The sequence below is a fragment of the Spermophilus citellus genome, assembly GCF_964194105.1.
Source record: "Spermophilus citellus genome assembly, chromosome: 4".
Lineage (NCBI taxonomy): Eukaryota > Metazoa > Chordata > Mammalia > Rodentia > Sciuridae > Spermophilus > Spermophilus citellus.
Window position 1 is genome coordinate 212,235,538 of NC_138185.1, and position 14,481 is coordinate 212,250,018.

Consider the following 14,481-nt stretch of genomic DNA (forward strand, 5'->3'; position numbering starts at 1 on the left):
AGTAAACTAGGATTAAGTAGGAAATTTTAATATACATAGACAAAATTTTACTCCCCAAAGACAGGCAAAGACAAATGTGTTCTATGTACTACCATATAAAAGGTTTTTTTTGTTTATGACCCACAAAACTGAGGATAAACCAGACCCTCTCATTCTTCAATCATTTCACTTAATCAGTTTGTTCTATTATAGGATAATTTCTTTTTCTTTTCTTTCTTTCATCTTTTTTTTTTTTTTTTTTTGGTAGTACTAGAGATTGGGATTGAACCCAGGCACACTCTATACTACTGAGCAATGTTTCTAGGTGTTGTAACTTAACACTATGCAAAAGTGAGAACTGAAAAGAATCTTTAGTAAAAACTGTTTATTTTTCCTCAGTCACTGTTTTGCAGGGGAGGGGCATTGAGGACTAAATCCAGGAATGCTTTAGCACTGAGCTACATCCCCAACCCAGCTCTTTCAAAAAAACAGTTTTTTGGGACAGGGTCTTGCTAAGTTGCCCAGGTTGGCCTTAAACTGGTGATCCTCCTGCCTCAGCCTCCAGAAATGCTGGGATTACAAGCATGAGCCATTGTGCCGGGCTGAGGACCATTTCTTCTCAGTCCAACAAATGAATTAGAGATTTTCTCTGAATTAAATATCTCATAAATTTGGGTCTCTCTGGGCTTGCCTGTTAGCTTGATTCACAAATGCCTAAATTTTAGGGAACTGGATATACAATAACTATTCTTTTTTTTAACTTTTTTTATAACTTTATTTTATTTACTTTTTTTTTTTTTTAATTGTGGTGCTGAGGATTGAACCCAGGACCGCACGCATGCTAGGCACACATGCTAGGTAAGTGCTCTACCACTGTGATACAGAAGACAGTTAAATGTGAGATAGAACTCGCAATGTAGATCAGTGGCAGGCAGTTATGTAAGTTAGTGTCTAAGTTAGTGCCTAAAGCACTAACTTACATAAGGCCCTGGTTTTAATCCTCAACACTGAAGAAAAAAAAGAAAAGAAAAAGGTGAGATAACCTTAGTCTAATTCAGCCCATCCCATGTTTATGTCTCAGTTAATTCCTGGGGGGAAAAAATCTTTTTTTTTTTTTTTTTGTGGTGGAGGGGGTATTGGGGATTGAACCCAGGGGTATTTTACCACTGAGTTACATCCCTAGCATTTTCTGTTATTTATTTTAAATTGCTAAAACTATCTTCAGACTTGCAACCCTCCTGCCTTACCCTCCTGAATCACTGGAGTTACAGGCTTGCATCACTGCACCTGGCTAGAAAAACATTTCTTTTTTTTTTTCAGGGTTGGGGGGTAACCAGGGATTGAACTCAGGGACATTCAATCACTGAGCCATACCCCCAGCCCTATTTTGTATGTTATTTAGACACAGGGTCTCACTGAGTTGCTTAGGGCCTCACTAAATTGCTGAAGCTGGCTTTGAACTAGCCAGCTTCAGCAATTTAGTGAGGCTTCAGTCTCAGCCTCCCGAGCCACTGGGATTACAGGCATAAGCCTCCGGCCCTGGCTCTTCAAGTTTTATCAAACTCAAATCTTAATTATTCCCTCTATCTTATCTCACCAAAGACAGTGAGTAACATGAACAATATTTCTACATGTTGTAACTTAACACTATGGGGACTGAACCCAGGGGTGCTTTACCACTGAGCTACATAGCCCATCCCTTTTTATTTTTTTGAGACAGGATTTTATTAAGTTGCTAAGGATCTCACCAAGTTGCTGAGGCTGCCCTCTCAATCCTCCTGCCTCAATCTCTCATGTCACTGGGATTACAGGCATGCATCACCACACTGGCCCTGAGAATCACTTTTGTCAGATTAAATTTATCGTTGTTTTGTACAACATAAAAACAGTTTTCATGCTGGGGGAAAAGGATAATAGGGAGATAAAGGGAATTAGAAAGAGGAGAAATCTAACTGAATATGGGTTGTAATGTATTTTAATAAAGAACCTAGTAAAGGTTGATTTCTATTGCCTGAAAGAATATTATTTAATGTTCTCCATTACCTTAAAGAGAATACAATAGCCAGGCACAGTGGCACATATCTTTAATCCCAGCAACATGGGAGATGGCAAGTTCGAGGCCAGCCTCAGCAATTTGTGACAACCTCAGCAACTTAGCAAGACCCTGCCTCAAAATAAAGAAAGAAATAGGGATGTAGATCTCACTGTTAGAGCACCCCTGGATTCAGTACGTAGTACCCTCCCAAAAGTTAAAAATTAAAATACAATATAGTATTGTTTTATTATATTTAAGATACTTTTATTAAATTTTTATTGTATTTTTATTACATTTAAAAATAACTTTTATGCTGGGCATGGTGGTGCACACCTGTAAATCTAGCTGAGGAGACTGAGGCAGGAGGATCACGAGTTCAAAGACAGCCTCAGCAAAGCAAGGCACTAAGCAACTCAGTGAGACCCTGTTTCTGAATAAAATACAAAATATAGCTGGGGATGTGACTCAGAGGTCGAATGCCCGAGTTCAATTCCTGGTACCCCCTCAAAAAATTTTTTTATTATATTTAAAAGTAGAAGAGGATGAACTAGCCATGGATATGTATATACTATTAGCAAAACAGATATTATTCTATATCCAACTACTCTATATTCAAGAAATAGGATAATAAAAGTCTCAATTTAAAAAAAAAAGGCAAATAAATAAGAGAATCACGAGCCAGGAATGGTGGTGTACACCTATATCTCAGCAACTGAGGAAGACTGTAAGCTCAAGGCAAGCCTCAGGAACTGAACAAGACCTATTTCAAAAGTAAAAAATAAAAGGACTGGGGATATAGCTCAGAGGTAAAGTACCCCTGCCTGAATTCAATACCCAGTACTAAAAACAAAAACAAAAAAAAAGCATCATGACCCGTAGAAGAAAAATTTGAAATGGAATAACAATTCCTAGTGGTCATATCCCCATGTCCATAATTCACACAGGGGAACATGGAAACCCTCCAGTGGTATGATGCTGTACCAGGTGTGAATGCACCTATATGCTTGTAGCTAACTGCAGTGATCCAGTTCATCAATAGAGGCACAGCAAATATTCCAATAGAATTCCTAATTCTACCATTTTTTTTTTTTCCTTGCTTGAGTGTAGATTCTACATCTGGAAGGTCCCAAATTCATCTAAGAGTAGTGTAACCAGATATTGCTTTGGAAAATCTCTCAGCAGGGAATTCTCTGGGGATGTATTTCATCAGCCTGATAATTCCAACTGTGCCAGGGAACAGGCCACAAAAGGTTTCCCATCCAACAGTTGCTGCCTTGAACACCTGAGGGATTCCCATCAGTTCGGTGCTGGCCATGAGGACTCAAGTTCTTTCTTATGCTTATCTTTCTTTGCCTCAGGTGACTTCAAAAACATATTTTAAGCAGAATAGTAAATTATAAACAAAAAAATATAGTAAGTGATATCAAATATCTCAAAAGTACTTAAAATTTCCAGCAGATTTGGGAGGCCACACTGTAGGAGTTATCATTAAGGGCAAGGACATAATAACAGGCCACTTGTCACTTGCCAAAGGTTACATTCTGAGTACGCAGATCAAGGAGCCAGAACTATTCTCTAATTGTGGTTTCTGCCATATAATCATGAACAAGTTACTTAAGTTCTCAAGCAATACTCATTTTTATTAGCACTGTTTTTAAGTCCCCTTAAACAGTATAAAATTTCATATTGCGGGGCTGGGGTTGTGGCTCAGTGGTAGAGTGCTTGCCTAGCATGCACGAGGCACTGGGTTCAATCCTCAGCACCACATAAATGTAAAATAAAGATACTGTGTACACCTAAAAAAAATAAAAAATAAATATTTTTTTAAAAATTCATATTAGGTTTTCTTTTTTTTTAGGTTTTTTTTTTTTTTTGAGAGAGAGAGAGAGGAAGAGAGAGAGAATTTTTTAATATTTATTTTTTAGTTTTCGGCGGACACAACATCTTTGTTTTTGTATGTGGTGCTGAGGATCGAACCCGGGCCGCACACATGCCAGGCGAGCGCACTACCGCTTGAGCCACATCCCCAGCCCCTAGGTTTTCTTTAATAGAGGATGTTCTTCATGAATGGATTTGTCTTTGTTGACAGAAAATACCAATATTTGAATTGCTTTTCATTTAGAAAAATGGCAGTCCAATAGAAAAAGAGTGTATTGTTGAGGAAAAATTGCTCAACCAGGAGCTGAAAAAGCTGAATACTAGTCTTGAGCTGTCACTAGTTGTATAGCAGTGTACAATGAAATTTGCATTCTGGTGGTGCGTGACTGAAAACCATACAAATAGCAATGCACAATTTTAGATACACTCATTATTATTAATCACACTGCATACTTCTGTTATAACACTATAATGAATAATTCTCAAGTGTTCTTTCCTGAAGTCATTATCCAAACGTAAGTTCAACTTCAAAATATGTGCCAGCCATTAAAACAGACAAGTCAAACTGTACTTGTCTAATCATCACCTGTGAGTACAAACTATAGGCAAACAAGAATTAAGGTTTTCTTCTGGAAAGAAAAGATATTATTGTGAATGTATTAATTCTCAGCAGTGTACTTCCAAATTTAATGGACTGACTTAATGATATGACCTCTCCAGTTGTTTTTGTCTGATCCATTTTTCCACTCTGTGTATTAATCCAATTAACAAATTTACATAATGAAAAAGAAAATGGAAATGGCAGAATTGCCAGTTAACGAGTGTTTTTTTTTTTAATTTGTTGATGAACCTTTATTTTATTCACTTATTTTCATATGCAGTGCTGAGAATCGAATCTAGTGCCTCACACATGTGAGGCAAGTGTTCTACCACTGAGCCACAAACCCAGCCCTAATGAGTGTTTTATAGACTCTGCTCATCTTTGGTCCATTCCATCATCAAGATGGTAGAAAGAAACAAGAAGTCAGGGCTGGGGATTGTGGCTCAGAAGTAGAGTGCTCGCCTAGCATGTGTGAGGCCCTAGGTTCGATCCTCAGCACCATATATAAATAAAAATAAAGATCCATCAAAAACTAAGGAATTTTTTTTAAAAAAGAAAAAACAAAATGTCAATTACACTCAGTGTTAAATTAAACATATGTAAGGAGCTGGACACAGTGGCACACACCTATAATCCCAGCAACTCAGGAGACTGAGGCAAGAAGACTGCAAGTTCAAGCCAGCCTCAGCAACTTAGCAAGGCTCTAAGTAACTTAGCAAGACCCTATACCAAAATTTTTAAAATTTTAAAAAGAAGGTTGAGGATGTAGCTCAGTGGTAAAGCAACTCTGGATTCAATCCCTTGGGAAAAAAAAAAAAAAAGAAAGAAAATATAAAACACCAAAAATAGGTGCTTGGCAAAATGGTCAGTAGCCAATAAACAGCTATCTTTTAGGAATTTGAACTCAAGGGCTGGGGATGTGGCTCAAGCGGTAGCGCGCTTGCCTGGCATGCGTGCGGCCTGGGTTCGATCCTCAGCACCACATACCAACAAAGATGTTTTGCCCGCCGATAACTAAAAATAAATAAATATTAAAATTCTCTCTCTCTCTCTCTCTCTCTCTCTCTCTACCTCTTTAAAAAAAAAAAAAAAAAAAGGAATTTGAACTCAAATTCTTCTGCTACCAAAAGTCTACCTTTCACCAAAATCCCACACTGCCAACAGCAGCTGAATTTAATGGTACAAAGTTCAATCTGCTGAAAATGCACTTGACATTGCAATTAACTTGTCAAGTCAAAGTATAAGCTTTCTAAATAACTAATATAAATGAGTCAACACAATTTGCTTTTAGAATCATAAAGAAAATGAGGCTTTGCCTCCTAGTATGAAATTACTTATATATTTTCTTAGTCTGTTCGTTAAATCATATTCAAAATAACACAATTACTCTTATTTGTAAATTTAAACACTGCATACCTTTTAAGGCTCTCATTTGGGTAATCCACTATTTTAGAAAGTGGCACAAAAACTGGTAAGTTATCTTTACTACATGATAATTCTCATATAGAATTTGTGGCATGCAGTTTTCCTAGTAAAATTAGCATCATAAGTAAAATCTTAAATTGACTCTGGATATCCAACCAATGCATAAAAGATAAAGGAAATCTATGTGACATTTGTTTATAAATAAATTGCTGGAAAACTGAATAGGAAAATATTTGCTAGAATATTGTTAAAAAATGTTGTTGAGGTAGGGTGTATATCTGACAAGAAAAATGAAATATATGTCTCAACAAATGCCTGGAGAATTTAATTAATGTAAGAAGTATGACTCATACATTCATTCACTGAAGATTTGTCACACACCTTCTGTCAGGATGGGCACAAAAGTGCAACCTGGTAGGGAAGACAGACATGGATCACTTGTACAATGAAGTGGTACACCCTGCAACCCTTTCCTCCGTGAAAGGAGTTTTACCTTAATAGTAAGTTTACTCATCAAGAAAATGAATGCCCCAATAGCCCTTCCTGAGACTTAAAGATGGAGGCCACAGAAAAAAAATGGCCATTTGTGGAGGAAGAGAGAGACTATATTTAGAAGCATATTAATTTCTTAATACCAAGATCCTGCTGGAGGCAGTGGCGCATGTCTGTAATCCCGGTGGCTCACAGCTTGGGATGCTGAGACAGAAGGATAGCAAATTCAAAACCAGCTTCAGTAATGGCAAGGTGCCAAGCAACTAAGTAAAACCCTGTCTCTAAATAAAACACAATAGGGCTGGGGATGTGGCTCAGTGGTTGAGTGCCCCTGAGTTCAATCCCCAGTACCCAACCTCCCCAAAATACAGGGGTCCCTTACGTAGGATAGAGGGACTGGGGATGGACAAAAGGTTAGGTAAGGGGCACCCAAACAGCTAGGAGGATGGAGTACTGGTATAGCATAGTAGGTTAAGTACAATCTATAGTCGCCTATAATGTTTCAAAATACCTAAAAGAGTTTGAAAGTTCCCAACACATAGAAGTGAAGTGATTAATGTTTGAGGAGATAGAAATACTAATAACCCCAGTCTTTTTTTTGGGGGGGGATACTGGGGACTGAACTCAGGAGTACTCGGCCACTGAGCCACATCCCCAGCTCAATTTTGTATTTTATTTAGAGACAGGGTTTCACTGAGTTGCTTAGCATCTCACTTTTGCTCAGATTGGCTTTGAAAACAACATACTCCTGACTCAATCTCCCGGGCCACTAGGATTACAGGTGTGCACCATGGTGCCCAGTTTACCCAATTTGATTATTATATATTATATACATGTATCAGATTACTGTACTTTACTCATATATGTACATATATCATGTGTTCATTTTTTAAAAAGCAAAGATCTTGATTTGTTCATAAATATTACATCCTCTCAACATCTTAACTCTGGAGAAAGACAACCAGAGAAAAGACCCTGTTGTATGGAAACAAGGGGAAACTGCCTCATCCACCAACACAGTTACTGAATAAATGTCACTTACCTTAAAATTCAACATTCCTTGCATTTAGATTGATGAGTAAGGACAATAGTTCAGCCTGGGCCCATGGACTGGGGAGAAAGAGTCACCTGAAACTGTATGCAAAACCCTGTGTTTTCATCAGATTCTCAAAGGGGTCCAGTGGACCCCAATAAGTTTAAAAGTCCAAGTTTAAAGAGAAGACTGCAGATAAGAACTCAAGTTCTGCTATACCCAAAGGACCTAAAACCAGCATATTACAGGGACCAGTCACATCGATGTTTATAGCAGCACAATTCACAATAGCTAAACTGTGGAGCCAACCTAGATGCCCTTCAGAGGATGAATGGATAGAAAAAAATGTGGCATTTATACACAATGGAATATTATTCAGCAATTAAAAATAATAAGATCATGGCATTTGCAGGGAAATGGATGGCATTAAAGCAGATTATGCTAAGTGAAGTTAGCCAATCCCAAAAAAACAAATGCCAAATGTCTTCTCTGATGTAAGGGGGTGACTCAAAATGGGGTTGAGAGGGAGAGCAAGGGAGGAAAAAAAAAGAACTCAAGTTCTGGATATTGTGCTTATTAGTTGTGTGATTCTGAGCAAACCATCTGAACTTTTCATAACTTCAGTTTCCTCATTTTAAAATGATTGAAAAGATAATGTCTGATCTGTGGCAAAGAGTAAAGATTAGGCAAGGTAAACTTCCAGCACAATAACTTCTTTCACCAAAATGGAGGACAAGCAGAATACCATCAAAACTTCAGTTATTATAATAAATGGAATCTGAAAACATACAACAAGAAGAGACAGAGAGAGTCCCCAAAACCTTTGTAATTCAACCCACAAACCTCCGCATGTGAGCAAATTCATGCTAAATTCCAAATGGTCATGAGACTTCACTACTGTGGCAAATTGATGATGAGTCTCTTAAGTGAAAATTCCTACTAGAAAACAAACATCTTGGATTATTAGCACTTAAATATATTAGACATTAAACTAAAGCTGCATAGTACTGTATTTCTTTAAATAAACAGGTTTCCAAATGATGTAACAGCTTATATGATTATATAGTGTATATTTTTAAATGCATGACATATCCATGTTTGTGTTTATTGTCTATTTCTTAATATTCTAGACCAAATGAGAAAAGTAACAGAAAACCTAAAACTCAAGAAAAATCATTTATCATTGATCATTTATCATTGGTTTTGGACTTCAGAAAACTATTTAGATGGAGAGGCCAACCTAACATATTTGCTTCAATATTTGGTCCAATAACTCTAACTGAAAATATTTACTGATCCTTGTCTATACCTCAATGTTATCTGTGTTACAACACACATCCCTGAATTAATAACTACTCCACTCAAAAGTTTAAAAAGCTCACAGATAATACTTTTCCCTTACACATATTTAGGCTATTTTTAGAGCCCAGATGAAAACAGCCAGTACAGAAGGAAATGCACATGAAATTCCTGAGGTCTACTCAGATAACAGTCAAGATAGGTCAGTAGATATTTCGAATACCTAAGACGCTAATTTCAAATAAAACACTCCTGTGGCCAAGAACACTTTCTAAAGTTGTGTTTGAAGGCAATGGTCTGCATTATATGTTTGATTCCACAAATCCCTTAGCTAAAAATTGTTCCCATAGACCAGAAAGCACTATGAGAAGAATCTGTTCCAAGTGCTGTGGGAAAGCTGACCTTGCCTTGACACAGCACTCTTCCCCTGGGGAGTGCGAGAACTAGATCCCTTTCTAAGTGTTTCAGAAGCCCCAAAGTGAAAAAGAAACAAAAATCTACAGAAAAAGGTGCTTCATTCTGAATACAAAGCTCTGGAAATGGTCAGCTCTCTCTGGGAAATAAAATCATAGGTCAAATAAAGGCTCACTGCTCACCTGCTGTCCACACTCACCAATCTAAATGCAAAGCAACAATACTGAGTCTTAAGCTAAGTAGACATTTATTCAGCAACTAAGTACTGCAAGGTGCAAGGCACTGTTCACATACCAGGGATACCCCAGTGAACATCAATCCTACCCCAATGGAGCTTACCACATGCAAAAGAACAAAAAATGTGTGTAATGTACTGCAAATACAACTTAGAAAACATTTCATGAGGATCGATGATAAATCACAACAGGGTAACCAAATATCCAAAGCTTGAAACCAAAACTGGAGAGGCGAAAAAATTATCTTGAAAAGATTTCCATGGTTTCAGAACTTTCTTATATCCTGAAGATTAAAAAATTCCTTAAACCTCAATCAAATGTAAATTTAAGCTGAATATGACCTTAAAAATCAAAGAAGGCAAAGTATATCAAAACAGTTTGCAATGAATCTAATTGAAATCCACAATGGCATGATAAAATGTGATTATAATATCTATTGCTGAACAAGAATTTTTGAAAAAGTAATACCTTAGAGAAAAAAATATAAACCTAACCCAAAATTTTATAAAACTTTTTTTAATCCTAAGATTTGAGCATAAAAGGGAAGAAAAAGGCAAAAAGAGCAATTAAAACCCTACTGAAGCTCTGTAGTTTAGGGCAGCGACACTGATAAATTAATTTTTCGGCTACCATGGAAAGAGGTGTTCAAAATAGTACCACTAAATTATGACGGCGTGCTAGCACTTTAACAGCTTAGTAATGGTTAAGAAGTGTGACCACTGTAAGAACATTTTACAAACAAGCATGACTCTGTCAATAAACGAAAGAAATAATATTACAAAAGTAAGAAAAGAGGGCTGGGGATGTAACTCAGTGGTTACAGCACTTGCCTGAATGCACAAGGCCCTGTGTTTGATCCCCAGTACCACAAAAATTAAAAAGAGAAAAAAGGAAAGAAAAAGGAAAAGAGCTGGGCTGGGGTTGTGGATCAGCAGTAGACCGCTCGCCTAGCACATGCGAGGCCCTGGGTTCGATCCTTAGCACCACGTATAAATAAATGTTAAAAAGGTATTGTGTCCAACTACAACTAAAAAATAAATATTAAAAAAAAAAAAAGGAAAAGAGTTCATCTGAAGAAAATTTAGTCAGTCACCACAACATGGCACAAGAGTCACAAGTAACAATAGTAATTAAGATTAACAATTATCAGGAGTTTCCTAAATACCAGGTTATTTGCTAAATATCTTACATTCAACATTAAACCCTCCAACCGCCATCAAATAGATATTATTATTATACCCGATTTGAAAAAGAAAAAAAGTAGATTTGAGAAATTAAGTAGTTTAATAATGATTTAATAAGTGATAGTACTGGGATCCAATCCCAGGAGTTTCTGACTCTATTGGAGATTGCCTTGAGCACTATGTCAAACAGCCTTCTCAAGTGGTCAACAGAGGCAAAGATCACGGAAGCACTGTCCAGAGGAAAGGAACTTTCCCCGATTCACTGGAACCTGCCAGGTCCTACAGACAGCACTACTCCCCTGATGAAAATATGTAACTTTTTCCATGCTCACTACTGGTTGGCCATAGCTTCCACATGGCTTACCTGCAGGGAGATCATGACCTGGCTCTGAAAGCATGCAAACTTGGGGCCCTTGGGAGTTCCATAGCACATTATAAATTACTAAACTTGTATCCTGGTTTTACATACCATCCTTATTGTACTGGTTTACCCCAGGTCCTCCCAGCAATATTGGGATTTTAAGCCTGACCACCAGACTGTGTGCTGATTCCACAAGGTGACACTGCCCCATGGGAATGGCCATGCCCAACTGACACCTTCTTATCTCACCACCTCCTTCAAAACCTCTATAACAGGGGCTGAGGTTGTGGCTCAATGGTAGAGCACTAGCCTAGCACATGGGAGGCACTGGGTTCGATCCTAAGCACCACATAAAAATAAATAAACAAAATAAAGGTATTATGTCCAACTACAACTAAAAAAATATATATTTTTTTAAACTCTATAGTATAATTTCAAAACTGGAAAGAAAGTTTTCAAATTCCCCTTAGATTCATAAAGACTTTCAGAGGTTCTGAAGAAAATATTGTAAAATTTAGAATGAATGACAGGCAAAGAATTTCAACAGCTCTAAGAGGCTACTGTTATCATTAACAGGAATATGTTATCACAGCTTTACTGTGCATCCCCTATAACTGCCATCATAAAAGTGAAATGGTATGCAAGTAAACGAAAGAGTATAGACTCCCCTGGCCCTCTACCAATTTATATTTGAGCAGTAATAACGTTTTAACAGCCAAATCTGCACACCATAATAATTCTTTGCTCAGTGGGAGAATAGTGCAAGATACAAACATACTGATTATTTCTTGGTATGTAACACAAGCAAGGAACAGGTGTTATCCCACTCAGATTATTTCTGAACAGTCCTATGGTAAGATTAGACCTGGTGCTTGAGCCATCTGTTTACATGCTACAGTTTAGAGCTTCTGGAGCTTTCAAAAGAAAAGTTTGCTACACAAACTTTCTAACCATGTCTGCAGTTAAATGTTGAAGATAGGATGGTCTCTCCAAGGGCAAGACATTTTCTAGGGACTATGCCTATTCCCTCTGAAAGTACTCTGCTCTTCTGTTAAAAATCAAGTTCATAATATACCAAGTTGTATGAAGCTGCTTGTTTCCTGAGACAGAAAACATCTAGCTGGAAATGGCAACTTTTCTGGACCTCTTAACTAACAGAAGGAAAGCAATGCCATGGGTCCAGTTCAACCTGCATTTACTCAGCATATTCCATACCTGGTACTCTAGGTACACAAATAAATAAAACAGTTCCTTGAGAAGCTTTCTAGGGATGATAGGCACACCTTTATACATTTGGATGAAATTTACAGAAAACAATAAAACAATGTAGGAAAAAAAAGGATGGGTAAAGAAGCAAAAACAAAAGGGTAAAGGAAGCAAAAACAAAAGAAATGCAAGTAAACAGGATTGTCACTGAAACCACCCTCCTAGTTTACTTTCTTCTCCTCTTTGGGCTGACCTGTGGGTTTCCTTCCAAGGCTCTCCCTTCCTCTATTCAACCCTGAGGGGTCTGCTACATCCTCTTTTCCTCCCCTGGACAGCCTCATCTCCTCTCTCCTAACTTCAATTAGCTCACCTATGCTGATGATTCCCAAATCTCTTCTCTCTAGCCTGGTTCTCTTGCGTGAGCTCCAGATGGGAATATCCACCTGTCTGTCCAAGTGGCACCTCCAACTTGATATTTATTTCTGAAACTGTACTCCATTCTTTCTTTTTAGTTTCCTCTCCCAATTATATTCCCCACCATCTACTGAAAACCTGAGTACAGAGCTAGACCCCTTGCTAACCCCTCCCCAACACCTAGCAAGGTAGGTAGTGCCTAAGTATTTCCAGATTCCACCTACTTCTCCCCATCCCTATCCAAGTCCAGGTAACCACAATTTACACTTGAACTATTCCTCGTCACAAAAAAAAAAAAAAAAAAAATCACACCAGACCTTCGTTTAAAAATCCTTCACTATTTTGGATAAGTCCAAAACCTTAAACAAAATTTCTGCATTAAGGAATCCCTACCCTCTGTCCTTCCTCTTTCTGCTTGGGCTTCAAGGAGACCTGCTGCCTCTCCATCTTTGGCTTCAAGCAGTTCCCTTTGTTGGAACAGTCTTTTTAGCCCCTGGCAGGATTCCCTTGCCCCACTCTTCAGGCTGCAGCTCAGAGACCATTGGCCTGAAAGCTTTCCCTTTGCTGCCCCTCCCTATGCCCTCTACTTCCCCTATCACAACATGTATCATCATGTCTTCTCATTAGTATCAATGCTAGAGTGAACCTATGTACTTGGCACTGTTAGGTCTTCAATCCTGAATGAACAAATGATTTTGCCAGGGGAAAAATTTTGTCTATTCCTGACTTTTTGCAAACTATAAAATAGTGAGATTTCCAGTTGGGAATATAGGATGGGCATTTAAGTGGAATAACCAGTTTCTCTTCCTTTCCCTTACCCCAAACCAGGCAGCCAAACACAGGGAGGGCCCTTAGTTTAATTAGAGCCCTTTCTTTACAGGCCTTACATAGCATTTTAAATTTAAGGCATTATGTGGATATGAGGACTCCACAAATTACTAGCAACTAGATTAGGGGTTTCCCATGGCAAAACTTCCCATGATTACTGTTACAGACTAGTTATTAGAGCTTATTACTTCGCATGCACTTTGATTCACACAACCACTCTGAGAATTTGGTGCCGGTCATCGCCATGGTTCAGAACTGGGATGCCACAATATCAGGTAACTTCCACAAGGTAACACCACTCACCAGAATTCAAGCTCAGACAATACATCTCTAGAATCTTGGCCTGGTCTATGGAAAGTAGCCAGTGAATGAATGGTCAATCAGGAGATCAGGATGACCCACTGGGGGCTATATTAGAAAAGAGGCACTTGGATAACCCAAAATGCACTCATATTTGATTCGCAGATGCATCTTTGGAAACATGTTCAAATCACAGGCACTGTTAATTCTCTTATGGGGGCACCACGATGGGGAAAGCTTTTTGGTCACAGGGAGGGCTTGCAGGCTGAACTAATACATCACAGGTAGAGCAAGCGTTCGGTGTCCCAACACACATCCTGCATGAAGCCAGGCCAGAGGAGCCTGTAGCCTCTTTCATAGCTTACCTCCCGCAGCTCCAGTCTTTGGGCCACAGCTTCCAGGCTCTCCTGGCCAGTGCTCTCCACAGACAATGTGAACTCCACAAACTCGTTATTGAGCAGCTGGATGCGCGCAACCAGGCAGCTCTTGCTGGACACCGTGTAGCGCCGGGTGCGTTTCAATTTCAATCCAAATGGCAGTGGCATCTTCTCCCTTCAAGAATGGAGGGGCAAAGAAGGAAAATCCCGCGGTGCTGACGTCGGGAGACAGCGGCCCTCTCTTGAAGGGATGAACACTGTCCAGTTTCGCGCTGCTCACCCAGCAGCTGCCGCCGCCATTAAAAAGCAACAGAGTCTCCAGAGGCCAAGAGAAGGGAGCATCCACGCCAGCGCTGAGGAAAGAGGAACCTTAATTACACCAAACACGGTAACTCTGGACTTGGCTTTCAAAAAAAAAA

At 38.7% G+C, this 14,481-nt stretch overlaps 1 protein-coding gene across 3 annotated transcripts in view; it reads right to left on the reverse strand.

Annotated features, from left to right (window-relative positions):
• Positions 1-14,481, reverse strand: part of PTPN21 (protein tyrosine phosphatase non-receptor type 21) — a 78,706-nt gene that overhangs the window by 59,948 nt on the left and 4,277 nt on the right. For all 3 annotated transcript variants that reach the window (XM_081292141.1, XM_081292142.1, XM_081292143.1), the window contains exon 2: positions 14,051-14,415. In XM_081292141.1, coding sequence (XP_081148267.1) covers positions 14,051-14,230 — 180 coding nt within the window. In that variant the 5' untranslated portion in view covers positions 14,231-14,415. The remainder of the gene's footprint in view (positions 1-14,050; positions 14,416-14,481) is intronic.